Source organism: Pongo abelii, chromosome 7 (assembly GCF_028885655.2).
Source record: "Pongo abelii isolate AG06213 chromosome 7, NHGRI_mPonAbe1-v2.0_pri, whole genome shotgun sequence".
Taxonomy (NCBI): domain Eukaryota; kingdom Metazoa; phylum Chordata; class Mammalia; order Primates; family Hominidae; genus Pongo; species Pongo abelii.
Window position 1 is genome coordinate 110,278,813 of NC_071992.2, and position 22,183 is coordinate 110,300,995.

The window sequence follows — 22,183 nt, forward strand, 5'->3', positions numbered from 1 at the left end:
GGAGTTCAAGGCCAGCCTGGGCAACACAGAGTGACACCATCTCTAAATAAACAAACACACACCAATAGAAAAGTACAAAAGTCACTTTGGTTATTTTGTTCTACTTTTTTCAAAACTAGTAAGGATGAACATTTTTATATGTTTATTGTCATAATTCTTTATGAAGTTCCTATTCATGAATTTTAGACAAGTGATGTCATATTCTAAAATAAGGAATGCAAGAAATGAAGGATTGTGGAGAAAAATAAAGAGTTCACACTTGATTTTTCTAAATCAAAATAATATGAAGTTATGGATGATTTCCTCAGACATACGGCTTTTTAAAAACTTATTTATTAGAGTAAATTATACCTCAGAAGCAGAAGGTTCTCTCGATAAAATGATGGGTTCTTCATATATTTTCCTATAAGATGACAAAGAGCCTAATATTCCTGGATTTACAAAATCAATTAATGCAAAAAATTCTTGCAGATCATTCTGAATTGGAGTACCTAAAGAGAGACAAAAATGAGGAAAAGGTCAAGTTTGTGTTTTACAATCACAATCTCAGGTTTATAGCAAAACCACAATGGAAGTTTGGAGAAATTTATTCCCTAAAAGGAATAAATACAAGCAAATTGCCTAAAACTAAGAAAGAGCAGTCAAAGCAAGTTAAAAAACATATTAATCACCACATAAACTTTTAACTCTGGTTTTAATTGCATACCAAATTCTTACATAGTAGTATAGCATAGTGACTGATGCAGGCTCAGTGGAGTCTGACTGCTTAGGTTCAAATCCTACCTGCATCACTTACTCCAAGTGACCCTGAGAAAATTATTTACACCAGTTTATTTTCTGTAAAATGCAGATAGTAATAGTCGTTCCTAGGGTTGTGAGGATCAAAGTAGTCAATCCATATAATATACTTTGAATGGTGCCTAGAGCATAATAAATGTTCTATAACTTTAGTAATTTTACTGTTGTTATAGCTATGTGACTTTGGACAAACTGCTTAAGTCCTTTAAACTCAGGATTTTTTTCCACTTATAAACGTATGAAGATAATAAATTCCCAGAATAATTATAATGAAAAGTAAAGACAATGTATATGAAGTACCCAGCAAAATGCCTGACACTCAGTAGACACTCATTGAATGGCACCTATTATTACTACCTTTCAAAGTTATCAGATCAAATTAAGATCTTCACTGCCCAAAGGGTTAATACAGACTGTAATGGATTCATACACCTTCTATATATCACATATAGTATGCAATAGCGTTTGGCTAATTTTCAAAGAAACAGCATGTTTCAATAATTATAATAGTGCCAAAAGAACATATAAATCAGCACAAACAATGTAATATCAGATGGCTTTCAAATAAGAGATTAGAAAATGTTGTCCAAAGATATAAATAATGTGAAAAGTAAATAAAAATGCATTTATTTCATTAAAATAGATGACATAACTTTTTTAATGTCAAGGAATTTAATAATCACCTCCCTAAAACTTAATGAGTCCTCCCCATCCCCAGGTTGGACCAGCAATTGCTAATTTTTTTTAATTTAACACATCTAGTCAGTTTTAAATTTTCAGACACATCATTGAAAGAGTTGGGAAAAATACATTTATGTTGGTATATATTCAGTTAAGCCTCTAAAAGAATATGCATGATGATGACAAAGATTGGGGAGTATAGGAAAGAAGAGAAAGAACAGTAGAAGGATCACTGTGGTTGGCTTTCAGACATTCATCAAACCCCAAATGATTAAGTCAATCATAGTAATTCTGTGCCCTCCTTTGCAAATGACTGACGTACGCAAGGGTTCTTGTCTCATACTGGGTTCACTGGAAGCAGAGCCTAAGACAGTGATTTGTTTGCACGTGATTTACAGAGGGAGAGCTCTCAGGAGAAAGGGAATAATGGAATCAGAAAATGGTAGGGGAAAAAACTAAGCAAGAATGGCCTCAGCTATAATTTAGCTTGAGCTAAATTACAGGGAGCTCTAGAGCATAAACTGCACCATAACGTTGGCCCTGAAATTACTCTAAGGCAAGGGAGCTGCCATTTGCTGCTTACCCCTAAATCAGTCAATCGTTGATTGCAAACTATAGAGGAGAATACAGCTCTCATTCAATCAAATTCTCCAGAAAAGGAAGGGGTTCTAAATTGTTTAATCAATAGTACCAGCAGCTAAATGATGGATACAACAGCCCAGAAAAGGAGAGCTAGAAAGGGCACCAAGAAGTTCCATCAGTAGCATGTGACTCATCCTGGCCAATGAGACATGAGAAGTCATCACAGAGGGGCTCTGGGGAAAGTTTCCTCACTCTTAAACAAAGAGAAACAAGAAGAGCCTGTCCTGTTCTCCTTTGGATATCATCACATCTAGCAGTGATGTCTGGAACTGCTGCAGTCACTTGCTACCAGCCTGAGGATGAAGCCAACACCAAATATGGCAGAGCAGAAGACATAAAGAACCAGAATCCTTAATGACAACGTTGGGTTGCTGTAGCCTGCCCCACCTTTAGACTTCCACTTATATGGGGGAATAAGCACATCTGATTCAGATCATCTGTTACCAGCATCTGAAATCATCCCAACTGTGATGGGATGATTCCCTTTGTATACAAAGGGAAGAGGCAAGAGCAAAACTGGACAAAGGAGGAAAAGCAGAACACAAGAAGGGAATAGGAAAAAGGATTTAGGGCAGAAAAGAAGAAGAAAAAAGAGTAAGGAAGGGGGGAAAAAAGATGAGAAGGGGAATATGGCTACAAGAGAGAACCAATAGTATAGTATAGCATCATTGTAAGAGTTTGTCACATTGCTTTCTAGTGGCAATTTAGACCTCCATTTGCTATTTCAGTGCTCTAATTCTAGACTAGGTAAAACCTGTAGAAGAAAAAAAAGAAAAAACTAAAGATTTTCAAGTCAAGTTGGTGTACTTACTAAGACTATTTTCAAGAGTATGGGAAAGAAACTTCTGAGAAAATGAAAGGAGTCTTTCTCTTCCCTACCTCCACCCTATCCCTACAAAAAAAAAAAAAAGCTTTTTCTTTGTTTTTCGGTTTTTTTTTTAAAAAAAGAAATAAATCTACCACCCAACCCAACATTGTCAATAACCTACACCAATATCCTCCTGTAACCTCCATAAAAAGCTCTGAGAGCTTTTTATACACATTTATATTTTTCCTTTTAATCCTATAAGCACACTTCTAGGAATCTATACAGAAAGAGTATAGGCTTGTAGATATTCATCACCACATTATTTATAACAGTAAAGAATTAAAAACAACCTAATGTTAAATTGTAAGAATAGTTTTCAAGATTATGCATTACAGAATAATGTTTATATGAAAGACATTTTGATGTACACATGTGTATGTGCAAAAAGATGTGTTTTGTATGTACGTGTAAAGAATTTTAAAATTTGCAAGTATGCTCTCTGTGTGTATGTACGAATAACAAAATATGTCAGGTGCTAACATTTAAGAAGGTGAGGTTGGAGGATGATTTCTATTCTCTAGTGTCTAAACATTTGATAGCAGTATGTGTGTTTTTAAATTTTCAGTCTGTAATAAGAATTTTGCTTCAAATCTCAGATTTATCTTTTCTCTGATATAATGAAAGGGCATCAAAGATCTTATAATAATCATTCAGCTCTTAATTGTGGGCTGAACTGTATCTCCCTAAAATTCCTATGTTGAAGCTCAAACCCCCAATGTGACTGTTTTTGGAGATAGGACCTTTAAGAAGGTAATTAAGGTTAAATGAGGTCCTAAGGATGGGGCCCTAATCCAATATGACTGGTGTCCTTATAAAAAGAGAGAGAGATACTCCACGAATACATTTGCAGAGAGGACAGAGTACGTGAGGACATAGGGAGAAGGCAGCTGTCTGCAAGCCAAGTAGGGAGACCTCGGTAGAAACCAAACCTGCTGACATCTTGATCTTGGACTTCCAGTCTCGAGAACTGTGAGAAAATAAATGTCTGTTGTTTAGTCTGTGGTCTTTTGCTATGGCAGTGCTAGAAAACTAATACCCCTCTATCAATCAAACTGAATCCTAACCATTTTCCAGTAAATATTAACTCCACAGCACTGGGCTAGATAATATGAGGAAACAAAATCAAAATTATTTTCATTTGATTCTTAGTTATTGAGCACCTATCATGTATATATCACTGTACATACTCCTATACAAACATCTACTTTCATAATAAGAAACAAATCATCTTGGGGTAAAACATCCTGCCCATAAAAGCAAAGACTTCATTCAGGCAATTCTAAGAAGGCAGAAACCAACTATGAGTATTTCTAAATTAAAAAGGTTAGTTAGGGCTAGTTTTTACCTAAATTCATAGCTCAGGGGATAAGAGTGATAAGGACAGCAAAACAGAAACAAGCTAAGATTGACAAAGGATACAGAGGACAATACTAATGCCTCAAATGAAACAATGTCACTGGTTGCTATCAAGACATTCTTGTTGAATGAAATCCTAGATCAATTTTCTACTGCAGATTAAATTTAATTTGGAATGTTAGTTAAATTAGTATTTGCTTATCATTGAGAATATCAATAAAATTATATATTTTTGCTACAGAAAATTATGATTTTCAAGTGAGGAAGGGAACTACTTTTATTTCTTATCTTCAGTACTTTTCAGTAAATTTTATTTCTCACTCTTCTTTTTTATTTCTTTTTCTCCTCCCTTCTAGTGCTAAACATTTTTACTTTATATCTGCAACTATTCTTAAATAAGCAATACTGACCCCCATCTTAAGCAGTAAGAAGAAACAGTCTTTTTCTCTTCTAACTCAGTGTTACTAAATTCAGCTAACTCATTTTATTTTCATTACTTTTCTGGCTCCAGTGATCTCAAGATCAAAGGCCAGTAAAGAAATCTGAACTGCAGCATTGGAAATCAAGTATAACAAATCCACTCAGCTTCTCAAACAGCCAAAGATATGAAAATCATTCAGATTATGGTTCCTATTTCCCTGATTCATTTTTTCCTTTAAAAATGGCATTTTATAAATATTCAACACTAGTTTTCCTATTCTTTGGTTTCCACTTCATTATTATTGACAAACATTCATTGGGCATCTAGTAAATCTTGGAGGTATAACTATGAAATTTGACCCTAGTCCTTTTGTCTTTATCATCGTGATTAAATTCAAAAAATAAAAAGGTCATTTAGCATTTCCCAAAATCATTTTTTTAAAGTATAGATCATTTTAAAAATCGCTTTTGATAATGGTTAATACAATCCTCCCATACAAATTGGAAGTCAAATGACGAGGAATTTCTTAAAGGTGGATAATCTTCCCCACCCCAACACAGTAAGAACAGAAGAGGAGGAGTTTTCTCCTCTCTGTTGTTCTGGGACATATTTCCACCCTATTGGTATAGGAAGGAGGTACAAGTTTTTGGTCATACTCCTTCTCTCTCATCATTTAACTTCAGAGGAGAGCTGTGACATGCATAAACAACACATGAAGGAAAAAATGACGATGACACGGTAAGAATAATCATATCCTGACCATTCCTTCCAAAAGGGCTGAAGATGGTAGGGAAAATGAAGCCCCAAGTAGGAAATACGGGAATTGTAAATATTAGTAATGAACACAATTCTCTTCTTTATTCTGCTGACACAACGGCAAATTGGAAGGGCCATACAAGACCAAGATGAGATATGGGAGAAAAGCTACATTGAGCTACTTAGATCATACTCCAGTCTAGGCCTTAAATAAAAAGGTAGAAGAGGATTCTCGTATTTACTATCCATTCCACCTTCCCAGACAGTTGGGTCCAGAAGCTCTGTCCAACAATAAACCATGCATATGTAGCATATACATATAAAAATAACTGATATTTATATTAAACACTTACCACATGTCAGGTAGTTATAAATAACTGATATTTATATTAAACACTTACCACGTGTCAGGTAGTTTCCCAAGAACTTTACATTGATTAACTCCTCTGACCCTCATGAGAACTCTACAAAGTTAGATGGTATTATCATCCCTATTTTAGAGATTTAAAAAAACTGAGGCACAGAGACACTAAATAATTTGCTCCAAGCTGTACAGCTACGTCAGACTCGTGAACCAAGCACAAGCAATCCAGTCTGATCTCCTAAATTCCTTATCATGATATCATTGTGTTTATTCCTAAAAAACCCCCAAAGTCTGGGCTACAGAAAATTACACATGGGTTTGAAGATTCAGAATCCTACCAAGAGTTAATTAACACAGGTTTATTAGTATAAATTCCATCCAACACCACCAGTTATTTGAATGTTAAGCATCATAGTACAAGTCTGTATGTTCACTAGGCAAAAATTCAAAAATATCTTCCCCAAACTGAATACTGACCAGTTAGAATTATTCTTTTCTCACAAGAAAGGCTAATGAGGGCTGTAGTTGTCTTAATGGCACTGTTCTTCAAACGATGCCCCTCGTCACAGATTAGAAGATCAAATTTTATATTCTTAATTTGATCCAGGGAACGAAGTAACATTTCGTAACTGATAATAAGAACAGAATAAAATATAGACTTGGTGAATTCTTCAACTTTGTGGTCCTGAGGAAAAAAGACAGTATTTTAAAAATCAGGAACAGAAACAATATGAAATCAAATTTAAGCAGCCTATTCCTGACAGTCACTTATTAAGAATTGGAATATGTTAACTCTTTCTGTCTTAGTCAACTGAGGCTGCTATAAACAAAATACCATAGATTGGGTGGCTTAAACAACAGACATTTATTTCTCACAGTTCTGGTGGAAAGTCTAAGATCAGGGTGCTAGCATGGTTGGGTTCTGGTGAGAGCCCTCTTCCTGGCTTGCAGAAGAATGCTTTCTTACTGTATCCTCACATGGTAGAGAAAGGAAGTTCTGGTGTCTCTTGCTCTTGTTACAGAGGCACTAATCTCATCACGTGGCTCTACCCTCACGACCTCATCTAAACCTAATTACCTCCCAAGCCCACCTCCTAATACTGCTATATTGAAAGTTAGGGTTTCAACATATGAATCTGGGGGACACAAACATTCAGTCCATAACAACTCAAAACCAAAATGTAAACTAAGACTCCATTTTTGTGCAAAAGGGTTAGGGAGTTAACAAGTAAAAACTGAATTACTGATTGGAAAAACTAGATTTTTTTTAAATGACTAAAGCTAAACTTTTGAGGTTCTTACCTGATCAACAGTAAATATCTTGATCCTTTCACTTCCTAGCCATTTTTGAAATTCTTTCTTCCAATTATTCACCAAGCTTCCAGGTGTGACAATTAGTGTCTTCTTTATTACTGGCTTGCCTCCATAGGGTCCCTGACACTGCAGGGTCCAGATGAGCGAAATACATTGCAATGTTTTCCCTAAACCCATTTCATCAGCAAGAATAGCTCCACATCTGCCATTCATTCTGTTAGAAACAATTTTACTTCCTTTAATCACAATAGAAAAATATTTTATGCCCTCAAAATCATCAAAAACCAGAAACTGATATTTTGTAATGACACTGAAGACTTTTAGTACTTCATTAGCTAATTTACAACACATCTTTTGCATATTTGATAACTATATCCATTACATATTGTCAACTAAATTACCAAAACATAAATCTGAAATTAGAGAGTTGAATCTAAATCATCTGCTACTATTACATGTACATATTTAGAGGCTAGAAATGAATTCCAATTTTATATCTGCATATGGATAATTTAACTATAACTGTGTTTCTCATCACTAAGAGTTATATTTATTAGTTTCAGATATCAAAACAGTTTAAAATATATTGTTGTATTATATTTAATCAGCAAGATCTACTGAGCTGTATTTTATGATTCTGTCAGTAAATGAAGTCCTCAACAAAAATAGCTCCCTGCATCATAAAAAAATTAAACAATAAACACTTGATATAATACACATAATTTAGTAAAAGTTGTTATCCTACAGACCTACTAAGTTATGTAATTTAAAATTAAATGTTATTAGAGATATTATTAGTAAGACCATGTATTTTTATGCCACTTCATACTTTTAAAGACCTTAGAAGTGTATGTTTTACATTTTTAAAGTTAAGAAAGTCCAAGGGAATTAAGGATATTACAAAAATACATAAGTATACAGTTGACCACTGAACAAGAAGGGTTTGAACTGTGAAAGTCCACTTATATATCGGTTTTTTTCAATAAATTTTATAAATGAGTGTGCCTACCTCTCTTGCCTCTCTTCTATCTCCTCCACCTCTTCCACCACCCTCTGCCACTCCTGAGACAACCAAACCAACCCTTCCTCTTCCTCCTCTTCCTCAGCCTACTCAACATGATAAGGATGAAGACCTTTATGATGATCCATTTCCTCTTAATGAATAGTAAATACATTTTCTTTTCCTTAGGGTTTTCTTCATGCTTTCTTTTTTCTGGCTTTATTGTAAAAATACAGTATATAATACATATAGTATATGAAATTATGTGTAAATTGAGTGTTTATGTTATCAGTAAGGCTTCCAGTCAATGGTAGTTTATTAGTTAAGTTTCTGCAAAAGTTATATGCAGATTTTTGACTACACAGTGGGTCAGCACCCCTAACTCCTGAGTTGTTCAAGAGTCAACTATAGTTTGTTAGTTAATTGTATTTCTTCTTAGTAGAAATTAAGAACCAATATGCAATTTTATATATGTGTTCCATTTCAAGGTATAGAGAAAAAAATTACCAACATAAATTACAGCTACTATTTAGGTGGCTGTTTTAGATCAATACTTTGGCAACAAAGGACCAAATGTCAGCCCAATGAGATACAGTGAATAGCAAAGAGAAAATCCAGATTCATCCTTTCATGATAAAGAGAAGGGAGCAAACAGGAAGCCTTTACGGAGAAGATGTACCTTGAGCAAAATTGTAAAGGGTAAATAATTACTACACTAATTAGGCAGCTGAATATAGTTGGAGCTTGAACTGAAAAATATGAAGCTAGCACGACAGGTAGAAGACACAAGATGAGGATACTTATCCTTGAGAGTTTAGACTGTATCTTATAGATCAGCATCTCCCAAACACCAGTATTTCATGACTACCATCACGATTTGTTGTCATATCTGTGATACTATGTTATTCATTATTTTTCTTCAAATCATTTTAACTTAAATTTGAAAAGAAAACTCTTTCTAAGCATAATTTATCTGTGAAGCCAAAAGTTTAATGTGCTATTTTTCTTTTTTTTTTTTTTTTCTCTCCAGACGGAGTCTTGCTCTGTCACCCAGGCTGGACTGCAGTGGCGCTAACTTGGCTCACTGCAACCTCCGCCTCCTGGATTCAAGTGATTCTCCTGCCTCAGCCTCCTGAGTAGCTAGGATTATAGATGCCTGCCACCACACCCAGCTAATTTTTGTATTTTTAGTAGAGACAGGATTTCACCATGTTGGCCAGGCTAGTCTTGAACTCCTGACCTCAAGTGATCCGCCTGCCTTGGCCTCCGAAAGTGCTGGGATGACAGGTGTAAGCCACCATACCCAGCCTATTTTTCTAATAACTAACTAAATATGCTACTGTTCAAATTTTTTTTAAAGGCTTGTCCACTTGTCACCTCAAAATGGTCCCATATACTGCCAGTGAAGTAGGGATCACAGTTTGGGAAACACTGTTCTAAGTTCTGAGAGTCTCTGAATGATTTTAAATAAGGGAATGCCATGTTCAGAACTGTTTTTCAGAAAACTCAAGATGGTGGCTTTAAGTAGAATACATTTGAGAAGCATCAGAAGCAAATATACAAGTTAGAAGCCATCGCAATAGTCTAGATAAAATATGATATTTTTATGACATCGGTTACTAGAGATGCTGCAGTGGAATGACAGAAAAGATTAGAAAACAATATTTAGGAGGTTAAAATAATTAAAAGTTCAGGTTTGACTAGATTCAGAATGTGAGAGAGAAGAAATCAAAGATGATTCACAGACCAACTGAGATAAGACCTTCAAAAGAAAAAGCAGATTTGAGAGGAAATATGAGTCTACTTAACAGTTTCTGGAAGACAGTATTCCCTTAACTTGTCATCATTCAAGGAGTTCTTAGAGTTGGGGAGAATTTCATTTCCAACTACCTTTAAAGGACAAATTTTAAAATCAAGGGTCTTGGCATTTAAAAACAAGGCAAAACAAAACCAAAACAAACAAATAAACAAAAAAGACTGGAAGAAATGTTAGCAGGGGCCTTTGATTCTTTTTTTCTCCTGTTTTTTTGTGTCCTCTAAAATATCTTTAAGATACTACTATTGTTTAATCAGAAAATGCAAAAGGGAAGAAGAAACTTTTTTCTATTTTCAGATGTAGAGACAGAAGAAAATCTTTTTCCAAAATTCTCATAACCAGGCCAGGTGCAGTGGCTCATGCCTGTAATCCTAGCACTTTGGGAGGCTGAGGTGGGTGGATCACTTGAGGTCAAGAGTTCAAAGACCAGCCTGGCCAACATGGTGAAACCCTGTCTCTACTAAAAATACAAAAATTAGCCAGGCATGGTGGAGCACGCCTGTGATCCTAGCTACTCAGGAGGCTGAGACGCAAGAATCACTTGAACTTGGGAGATGGAGATTGCAGTGAGCCAAGATAACGCCATTGCACTCCAGTCTGGGCAACATAGCAAGACTCTGACTCCAAAAAAAAAAAAAAAAAATTCTTATAACCAGAATTAAAAGCCTCTTTCACTTGCTCTTATGACCCTTTACCACACTAGCAGTCAGTGAGCTTTTATCATACCACATTAAGGTCAATTGCATTTATCTGTTTACTCAAATACTTTAAAAGCCACTTAAAAGTAAGGACCGTGGTCCTGATTCCTATATGCCCACCTCCTAGCAGTATGTTTGGCACATGGCATCTATCAATAACCACTTTTGGAATAAATGCACACATTAAGCACTATTCACCTTTCCTACCAATTGAAATTCATAGTGTACCCTCAGGACTCATTATATCAGGATCTTCTTAGAAAACCATTATTGTGTTACAGGTTAAATCAAAATTCAGATTAGATTAAACAAATGATTTATTTTCCTACCTCATTCCCATTACACATTCATAAAGGAATATGATTCCTTCTTTCTGATGTGGTCGAAGATGATATACAAGGTAAGGATCAATCACTACATCCACAAGAGGGAAACAGTTCTTATTGAATACCCACTGGTGATTCTTATCTGGTCGTGGCATAACGAGGGAATCTTAAAAAATGGTAAAAGTACAAGATTGTAATTTCACTTTTTCAGCAACCAACATTATCTTGTTTTCATTACCCTAAGATAGAAATGTTTGCCATCATTTGTGGCCAAAAAAGTCCAAAATTTAGTCACAGTAATGTTACCCAAGGGCACAAAATTTAAAAAGAAAATCTCATGCCTTACTGATGAACGATTTCATGCAAAGAATTACGAAGAGCCTTCCAAACTTCATATACCCAAAAGTGCTTCAAAAGCACTGAAATTCACTATTGTCTAGTAAGGAATTCAATAAGCCACAACATTCAATAGTTCAGTATTCAGAGCAAAGAGAACTATTTCCAACTGAAAGCACAGGTTGGAATTTTGCCAAGATGCATTTGCCAATGTTCACAGCTTCTCATTCTGAAAAGGCTCCCCAAATTTAACATACAGGCTTTCTATCTTTTCAGTCCTAAACACACTAACAATGATCATTACTCCTATTAATTAGAACTGAGAAAAAATGATAAATTTTCCATTGACTTAGCCACCATTATTTGCTTGAAGTTAATTACTACATTCATGAATGTCAAGTTCATAAAGCTTTTTTTTTTTTGGGACAGAGTCTCACTCTGTTGCCCAGGGTGGAGTGCAGTGGTGTGATCTCAGCTCACTGCAACCTCCGCCTCCCAGGTTCAAGCAATTCCCATGCCTCAGCCTCCCGAGTAGCTGGGATTACAGGTTTGCGCCACCACACCCAGCTAATTTTTGTATTTTTAATAGAGGCAGGGTTTCACCATGTTAGCCAGGCTGGTCACGAACTCCTGACCTCAAGTGATCTGCCCACCTCAGCCTCCCAAAGTGCTGGGATTAAAGGCATGAGCCACTGCACCCAGCCTCATGAACCTCTTTAAAGCAGCATGAAGTCATCATAGAATAACAATGTAATTCTTCAAAACTATGCTAACACAATTTAAAAGATTTACTAAAATATCACCCAAAAAGGCAAAATCAAATATAACTAGAAGGCAGGTCTCAATTGATAAATCTGAAATTAGATAATAAACCCACCAAAATTATTTTGGGGATATATTTGCATGCCTACATCATGTTTATAAAAATTGAATTAGATAAAAAAAGAAAAAAGAAGAATGAGATAAAAAGAAATAGATTCCAGTAGACTATGTAAATATTCATCAGTGTGGAACTATACTGTCACAGGAATAAGAGTTTACCATTAATAAGGTATAAGGAATATACTGTCACAGGAATATACTGTGACAGGTATAAGGAATATACTATATAAGGTATAAGGAATATACTGTCACAGGAATAACAGTTTACCATTAATAAGAGTCATGTTTACCATTAACAAATACCCAGAGGATAAGTTTTCTGTGGATCTTCCTAGGTTTCTGAGTAACTGAAATGAGCTTTCATCTTTGAGGTAAATTCCTGTTAGGCAGGAGACTAGGAAGTAAAAATGGGAAATGTAGTCCTTGGCTTTCCTCTGTATCACTGTAGCAAAGTAAGAGTGCACTCTTTGTGGATTTCCAGCCAAGAAATGGCCCCATTATTTTTCTATCTTTTAAAAAGGACAACAAGGAAAAAGAGAAGATAGAGGTGAAAAATCACATACTGCCCAAACAAAAAGGACTATAGGATTATAAATCACCTAATAAAAGGCCCATCTTCAAGAAACAGAAACCTAAACAGTCAAAATAATAGAATGCTAGTTCAAATTTTAAGATGTTTCTTTATCTTCACAATGATGAAGATGATCATTTAATATTAACAACATGTCTCAGGCATTAAAGTCTACAACCTAATTTTATCCTTGGCATAAGATAAATACATGAGAATAATTAACCATTTACTATTTACCCGAAGTGCTTTTATAAACATACACACACACACACACACACACACACATATATATATAATTCACATGTACACAGATATATATACATTTACATCACATACACACAACACATAAATGCCACAATAAAATGTTTCATTCACTCACTCAACAAGTATTTCCTGGAAAGAGTATATACTAGACACTCTAAATCTCCACGGTGGTTATTAGGACCCACGTTTTACACATGAGTAGGCAAAACATTAGGAAGGTTAGTGACTACCCCCAAGAGGTCAAAGAACCAGTTAGTTCAGTGGCAAAACCATGATTCTTACTCAGATCTCTGAATAAGCACAGTATTCTTTTCAGTTCCCCACAGCCCTGTATTGTGTAATCGTAAAAGTACAAAGAGAAAGGAGAATAAAGAGGAGGGGGATTGTTAAAAGAGTTGGTGGGACAGACAAAATATTTGGACAAAAAGAGAAAATTCAGCTGCATCAGCTTCCACTTCCTGTATTTCAACTAAGTCTTTGGGATAAGCTAATATAGAACTAAGAATTTTTAATTGTGGGGTTTTGTCCCAATAATGCCGTTGATTATTTGTATTTAGGTAAGTCGGTTCATCTTCCTGGGCCTGTTTCCTCCAATGCAAAGTGAAGAGACTAATCTAAATGATCTCAAAGGCCTCTTTACTTCAAAACTTATGTTTCCATAACACTTGCAATGGGGAAAAATAATCATTACTTTATATACTTGCTGTTGTAAGGAAAGAAGTCACCTCTATGTGTCAACTTTCACATCTACTACACTATACTTTGATTCAGATAACTTGTCCATCCCCTCACCAAATGAGAAGCTCTGTGATGACAGTTTTATCTTTAGGCCCAACTCGTAAAAGGCAATCAAGAAATACCTGCTAAGTGAACAGTCAAATAAAAGAAAAATCAGATACAATCTAGGTTTCTTTTTTTTTTAACGTGATTTTTAAAATTACATTCATCAGTGTGAAAATTAACTGACTGAATGGAACTTTCACCAGTAAAATTTGGACTTTGCATGAAATCTTACCATTCAATATTTTTATACACTAAGGCTTGTGATCAAGGCATACAGTACTCAAACTAGAAGTATAATCATAGTCCAGATTAATACATTTACTAATTTCTCTCCTTACTAAAAAGTCAGATTTTATTCAAAATTATACACATGTATGTGTAATGTATATACATACAATTTAGATATGTTTCCTTCAACACATGTACAGTATTTTTATTACTGTATTCTTGGAATTATTCATTTACATATGAAATAATTCCCAAACTATATTGTTATTTGACTTCAACATTATCTCTTATATCAGATTATATATCTCAAAAATAATGTATACTTTCACCTAAAACTTTTAAAACAAAATTTAAACTTCAAATTCACACACAAAAAACATTTTGACAGTAAAAACAGAAAATTCAAATTATTTTTAAAATCTTACTTGGCGTATATGGGTCATGGCGTGGTTTGCAATTTTGGAAATCATTCTGTCTATTTTCCTTTGAACTTGGTTTACAAACACTTTTGAAAGGGTTAGAGAAACATTTCCTGGCAACCTGAGAAGAACGCGAGATAGCAGTACTTCCTCCTCCAAGCTGAAAACACCTGCCACTGCTGAAGTCATCTGGAGAGATTACACCCATGACTTCTATTTCTTTTCCACAAATCATCAGTGTTTGGCCCTCTTCGATCTTTTCAAGCTCTTTGAATTTATAACCAATGCCTTTAAGTTAAGAAAGAAAAAAATTAATTGACACTCTATGACACCATGGTCACCTTCCCATAACTGTACAAAAAAACTGCACTTTGAATGTAAACAGTCTTGTATAATGCATTAGCCAAAATGGAAGCATAATTTAACATTTTGGTTTAAAAAAAAAAAACTAAAAATCAAAAGAAATAATACAGCTATCAAATTAGCCATGCTTTAGAGAAAGCAAGAAATTTTTTTACTATTGAAAATATAGATTATTGTACTCTATAGTTTTGCCATCTCTTGTCTGGAAAAATTAAGCCAAGAAAATAGTTTGATAGGCTATATGTATCCTCCTTTCTTGTAAATAAACTACAGAAACATCATGGTACCTCTATTTTCACTTAGAAACAGCTAGAAATGTGAAGGAAAACTAGCAATAAAAGCAACTGCTACCACAACTAGTACTGACTGTTCCACATGAGATAGCAAAGTTAAAATACAGTTGTGGCAAGAGGTCATAGATATTCCATGTTCTAACTCTTTAATAAAACATGGAATATTTTGTAATATTAAGCTTGTTTGAATTATTATTAATTTGATGAACATTTATTAAGTGTTGCTGTGTAAAGGTGCTGATGAAATATAAGTATGAATAAGTCAGTCACAGGCTGCTTAAAATGAGTTCATTAACCACAGAGATGGAATTTTAGACGTCCATGCTTGTCTACTAAATGCATTAAACTATTAAATGTGTAGTTATTGTGCCATTACGAAGCAAAGGAGCTGTGTATACCAGAAACTTTAAAGTCTCTAAAAATAATAAAAGACTGCCGCATTTAGAAAATATGATGACCCTTTTCAAGTAGTTGAAAATTACTAAAATTTTCTCTAATGAAACTGGCCTAAAAGTTATAATCTGTGCCAATCTGTATTTAATATATAGTCTTAAATTATTTATGGTGGAATACTTTTTAATTGTAATGCTCTGATATAGGAAGAAATTACTTAGCTCAATGTCAAAGACCCATCACTCCATCCCAATTCAGTATTGGTCTTCACTTATCCAAATTCATGAAGATTATAGTTTTATCTTCACATAAAATCCAATTACTGTTAATCTCAGTTTTACATGGAAATGGAAGACAAGAATAACCTTTTAACTTTGAGGTACCTTTAAAGTAGCTCTAATTCCAAGATGTCTCATTTCATTTAGATCCATAGATGATCTTGATCCAAAGATGACTCTTTCAAACATCTCAGTCGCTAGAAGCTTTTCTTTCACTCTTAAACTTTGTTTCTCATACTGGTTTTTTTTTTTTTTTTCTAGGTATTATGCAATGATGGCCAACTGAGCCTGATGCATTATCACAAGCTATTAGCAATTTTAGCATTCCAGCTTTCAGTTTTCTTAGCACCTCTATCTTTTTATTAACAAATTTACATATTGTATATCCCAGTTATTTAAAAGAAGAACTGCTTATAGACAGTAACTTGCAAAATTAACTTCAGGTTAATACATTTATTAATGTTATAATTAAGCAACCAAGTCCTATGTTTGGATATTTTCATTTTGAAAACCCTAAAATATACCTATGTTCAGTCCCTCTCCCTACCATACAGGCCAAATAAATCAGAGCCTCAAAGAAAGGTCAGAGTCTGGACATCGGCATTTCTTTTCTTTTTCTTTCTTTTTTTTTGTTTTAAGAGACAGGGTCTCTCCAGCCCAGGCTGGAGTGCAGTGGCAGGATCAAGGCTCACTGCAGCCTTGATCTCCTGCATTCAAGCAATCTTCCTGCCTCAGTCTCCCAAGTAGTTAGAATTACAGATGCATGCCACCACACCTGGTTAATTTATTCTTTTGTATCGACAAGGTCTTGCTAAGTTGCCCAGGCTGGTCTCAAACTTAGCCTCAAGCAATCCTTCCCCCTCAGCCTCCCAAAGTGCTGAGATTACAGGCGTGAGCCACTACACCCTTAAAAGCACCTCAGGTGATTCTACTGGCATGGTCAGGGTAAAAACCCACTGTTTTAAGCCTAATTTTCATTTTTTGTTACTTGCAACTGAAAGATCATTTTATTATAAACTACACATATGCAAAACCATGCATACTATACCTTAGGGGTAAAAGATATTCCAAAGTAATTGTGATAATTTTTCCTCTCTCACTGACTTCAGAATTTCACTAAAGAGGCAATACCAATGCATGAACAAATTCTCCAAAAATCTAGCCCCAATCTACCTTAACCAACATAGAATGTGTACTATATATTTTTCTTTTTACTTCCCCTAATCACTATACACAGTTGTTCCATATTTTTATAATAAATAAAACATTCTATTGTAGATAATTTAGTTTGCTTCAACTCTTAACACTGTCACGGCCTTTCATACACTACATTCCTGAAACACTGAACTAGTTTGAATTCCTTCCTGCTTTTGTGCCTTTACATGTGCTATTCTGTCTTGCACAGAGCCCTTATCTATAATCTCCAAAACTATTCATCCTTCAAATAGTACCTTCTTACCCCTAGCCTCCTGGGCAGATTAAATGGTTCTTTTATGCTCCCACTGCATTTAGTAAAAATTCTCATTGAAACAACTGTATTATTGCTTCCTAATCATCAATTACTTTGCTTTGTTCCCACTAAATTATAAATTATAATCATCTTTCGTATTCCTAGCATACTGCCTGGCAGAATAGTTATTAAAAACTATAAACTATATTTTTAAGTAAATAAACATGTAGAACAGATTTTATAGTTATAGGTCACACTCAAAATTGAACTGAGACAATGCAAAGACACTGTAGTTGGTGTCAGCCATTCTTAATTTGTAGCCTAACTTGTATTACTACAAATTATGCTGGCAACATTTTGTAACAGAAACAATGGCAACCTCCAATTTCCATATGTTAATCTAGGTCAGGCCTAACCATTATCTCCTTGCTCTGTTTTTCAAAACATTATTGAGTAGTGCTGAAATTACATATCATTCAACTTGATATCAACATATTTTTCAATTTTAACTACTTAGCATTCTTAAAAAAGAAAAAAAGAGAGAGAGAGAGAGAAAGTATACCAAGTCAAATTTAGTGTTTAAGCTCAGAAAAGTACCAAAATAACTGTATATAGCTGGCTGGCCATTTTTGGAGAAAATGAAACCATAGGATAGGATTTGCTTCAATGAGCTAGCATAAGCCATAAGATTGTCAGGCTCACTAACCATTATGAGATTATTTTATGTATTATACACAGTTGAGGCATGAACATCCATTAAAGAATACCTTATCATCTCTTTATAAAACCCAATTACATTTCAATTATGTAACCAGAGATACATACTAATTTCAGGCCAAATTGTAAACATTAGGTAGTATCATAATACCTCTTCCAATGTCTTTGCCTTCCAAATTCTTTAATATAAATGACTTTCCTTTCACAATAAGAACAGCATCACCTTCCCACTTTTTATGTTTTTTCTTTGAAGGCTTACACCAAACAACACTGAAATATTTAACTAGGCTATCAGATTTCTCTTCTTGTTCCTTGGACACTGCTACTTCTTTAGGAGCCGAATGAACTACAATTAAAAAAAAAAAAAAAAATTATTAAAAATGACTTTAATGTCTACATAGTAAGGTCACTCAAACAAAACAAAAAGGCACAAGAAAATTAGATTATATTAAGAAATAGTATGAAAGACTATTTGATCATACTCATGTTAGTATTTTATAAACCAAGAAATCCAAATATCAGGTGTTAATATTACCACGAGTACAATGACTATAAATGTCTTACTGTTCCAAAGTCAAATAAACTCAATTTAAGTAGAATAACATAATAATCACTGTAAACATTTTAAAACTCTAAAAATTAAGGTATTATTTCATTGTCTATAGCATGGAAAAATATCTAAAATCACATTTTGACAAAACTGATTTAATTAAGTGACCTGACAAGCTGAGGAAAGGCAAAGATTACAGAGTTCTCTGAAAGTAAAACCTGAAATTTTTGTTTATTTAATTGATAAACAAAAATTATATATATGTAGGTGCACAACATTCTGTTTTGATATATGTATACACTGTGGGATGGCTAAATCAAACTAATTAATATTATCCATTACCTCACATACTTTTTGTGGTGAGAACATTTTTTAAAATGCTACTTTCTTAGCATTTTTCAAGTATACATTGTTATTAACTATAGTCACCATGTTATACAATAGATTTCTTGAACTTATTCCTCCTTAACTGAAATTTCAGATCCTTTGACCAACATCTCCCCAATGCCCCACCTCTATCCAACTCTAGGTAACCATCATTCTACTTTCTGTTTCTAAGAGTTTGACTTTTTTGAATTCCACATATAAGTGAGATCACACAATAATTGTCTTTCTGTGTCCAGCTTATTTCACTCAGCATAATGTCCTCTGGGTTTACCCATGTTGTCACAAGTGACAGGATTGCCTTCTTTTTTAAAGCTGAGTAGTGTTCTACTGTGTACCTATACCAAGAAGTTTTTAATCCATTCATCCACTGATGGACACTTAAGTTGACTTCACATCTTGGCTACTGTGAAAAATACTCCAAGGAACATGGGAATGCAGATATCTCTTCAACATGCCAATTTCATTTTTTTTTTGGCTATATACCCAGAAGTGAAAGTGTTGGATCATATGATATGTTACTTTTTCAAATAAGAACAAGTATAAAACAGCAAAGTAGATATAAGAATAAATATTATTAAAATTATTTTGTCTCCTGCTTCTTACACCTAACTTGTACACACTAGATTTTCAGTGGCTGGATAAAAGGTGGTTTAGCTGAAGACAGCAAAATCTCATTCCCCTCATTACTGAAGAGCTCTTCACTATGTCTTTTACGTCATACACACTTGAACCATGGAAACTATCAAAACAATAAAATTTTAAAAACAAAATGAAGTAAATGTTTTTCCTTTTTACTATTTTCCTATTTACTTAAATAGGAATAAGGCAATAAAAGCATACAAAGTATAAAGATCAGAAAGGAAGAAATAAAACGGGAGCATTTACAGATAATATAACTATTTACATAGAAATCCTCAGAGAATCTAAAAATAAAGAAGAATAAATTTAGCAGAGTCACAAGATGCAAGGTTCATATGCAAAAATCAACTGTATTCTTATAGACTAGCAAGAAATAATCAAAAATAAAATTTTTTAAATTCCATTCACAGTAGCTCCAAAAAACAGACATACAAAATACTTGGGAAAATATCTAACAAAAGATAACCCAGATTTCTACACTAAAATTAAAAAGCTTTGTTGAAAAAAATTAACAAAGCTCTTATAAATAAGCACAGCTCCTATTTCATGAATTGGAACATTCAATTTTGTTAAGATAGTAATTTTCCCCAAAATGATCAATACATTTAACACAACACCAATCAAAATCCCAGGACATTTTTAGTAAAATTGGCAAGTTGATTTAAAAATTCATATGGAAATAAAAGTAACATAGACTAACCAAAGCAATTTTTGAAAAGAACAAAGTTGGATGTTTACAATAATGCTGTGATAATCAAGATAGTTTGGTACTGCCCTTCCTCTCCAAAAAAGACATATAGACATTCCAATGCATTGGAAGAGAAGCAAGAAATAGAACCATTCACACATATACGGCGAAATTATTTTCAACAAAGGTGGGGAAGCAAATTCAATGAGGAAAGGAAAGTCTTTTCAACAAACATTGCTAAACCAACTGGATACACATTTGGAAAAGATAAACATCAACCATTAAGTCACCCCATATACAAAATTCAACTCAAAATGAATGATAGACCTAAATGTAAAACCTAAAACAAAAAATCTCTAATAGAAAACACAGGATAAAATATTTGTAACCTCGGGATATACAAAGCTTTCTTAGAATACAAAAGCACGAAACATAAAAATCAAAAATTATTAATCAACTTTTATCAGAATTTAAAACTTTTGCTTTTTGAAAGATGCCATTAAAAAAACAAAAGGGAAGCCACTGGCTGGGGTAAAATATTCACAGCATATGAATAAGACAAAGGTCTTGTATCCGGAGTAATTATTCTTTTTTTTTTTTTTCTTTTTTTTGAGACAGAGTTTTGCTCTGTAGCCCAGGCTGGAATGCAGTGGTGTGATCTCGGCTCACTGCAATCTCTGTCTCCTGGATTCAAGTGATTCTCCTGCCTCAGCCTCCCGCATAACTGAGATTACAGTCACCCACCACCACGCTCAGCTAATTTTTGTATTTTTAGTAGAGACGGGGTTTCACCAGGTTAGCCAGGCTGTTCTTGAATTTGTGACCTCAAGTGATCCACCCACCTAGGCCTCCCAAAGTGCTAGGATTACAGGCATGAGCCTTTGCACCCGGCCTAAGAATTCTTATAGTTTAAAAATAAGACAACAAACAAATCAATAGAAAACAGGCAAAAGTCTTAGACAATTCAGAAAATGATATATACAAACCAATAAGCACATAAAAAGATACTTAACATCATTAGTCATCCAGAAAATACATATTAAAAACCTGAAATACCACTTCACAACCATTAGGATGGCTGGAATCACAAAGTCAGATAATAAACAAGTGTGATGAGGATGTGGAGAAATCAAAACCCTCATACCCTGCTGGCAGGAGTATAAAATGGTGCAGCACTTTGGAAAAACCAGCATGACAGTTGCTCAAACAATTAAACGAGAGTTACCAAATGACACAGCAATTACACTCCTAAGTATATGCCCAAAAGAATAATAACATATGTCCACAAAAAAAACTTGCATATGAATGTTTATAGCTAGGATTATTAATAATAGCTGACAGGTAGAAACAACCCAAATGTGCATTCAACTGACAAATGGATAAACAAAATGTGGCATATGCATACAATGGAATATAATTCCATCATAGAAAAAGAACAAAGTACTGATACATGCTAAAACACGGATGAACCCTGAAAACATTTATGCTAAGTGAAAGAAGCCAGTCACAAAGGCCATATATTTTAGGATTCCATTCATATAAAATGTCTAGAACAGCAAAATCTTACAGAGACAGAAAATAGACTAATGGTTGCTTAGGCTGGAGGGTAAGGATGGGGTTAGGAAGCAGGGTGGTGGTAGCTAAAGGTAAAAAGTTTCTTTCTCAGGTATTGAAAATATTCTGCAACTGGCTGTTCTGATGGTTGCACATTAACTGTGACTATATTAAAAAACAATGAATTGTACACTTTACATGACTGAATCATATGGTATGTTAATTGTATCTCAATAAAGCTGTTTAAAACACACACACACAATGAAATAACACCACACCTTGATTAGATTGACTAAAATTAAAAAAAAAAAAAAAAAAAAAAAAAAAAGGCCACAGTAAGTACTAGTA

General features: G+C 34.1%; 1 protein-coding gene across 4 annotated transcripts in view; it reads right to left on the reverse strand.

The window, feature by feature from the left end:
- Window positions 1-22,183, reverse strand: part of RAD54B (RAD54 homolog B) — a 126,693-nt gene that overhangs the window by 47,029 nt on the left and 57,481 nt on the right. For all 4 annotated transcript variants that reach the window (XM_063726727.1, XM_009243954.3, XM_063726726.1 and 1 more), the window contains exons 4-9: window positions 18,169-18,363; window positions 14,530-14,811; window positions 11,044-11,206; window positions 7,189-7,414; window positions 6,364-6,571; window positions 352-491 (exon numbers count right to left, since the gene is read on the reverse strand). In XM_063726727.1, coding sequence (XP_063582797.1) covers window positions 352-491; window positions 6,364-6,571; window positions 7,189-7,414; window positions 11,044-11,206; window positions 14,530-14,811; window positions 18,169-18,363 — 1,214 coding nt within the window. The remainder of the gene's footprint in view (window positions 1-351; window positions 492-6,363; window positions 6,572-7,188; window positions 7,415-11,043; window positions 11,207-14,529; window positions 14,812-18,168; window positions 18,364-22,183) is intronic.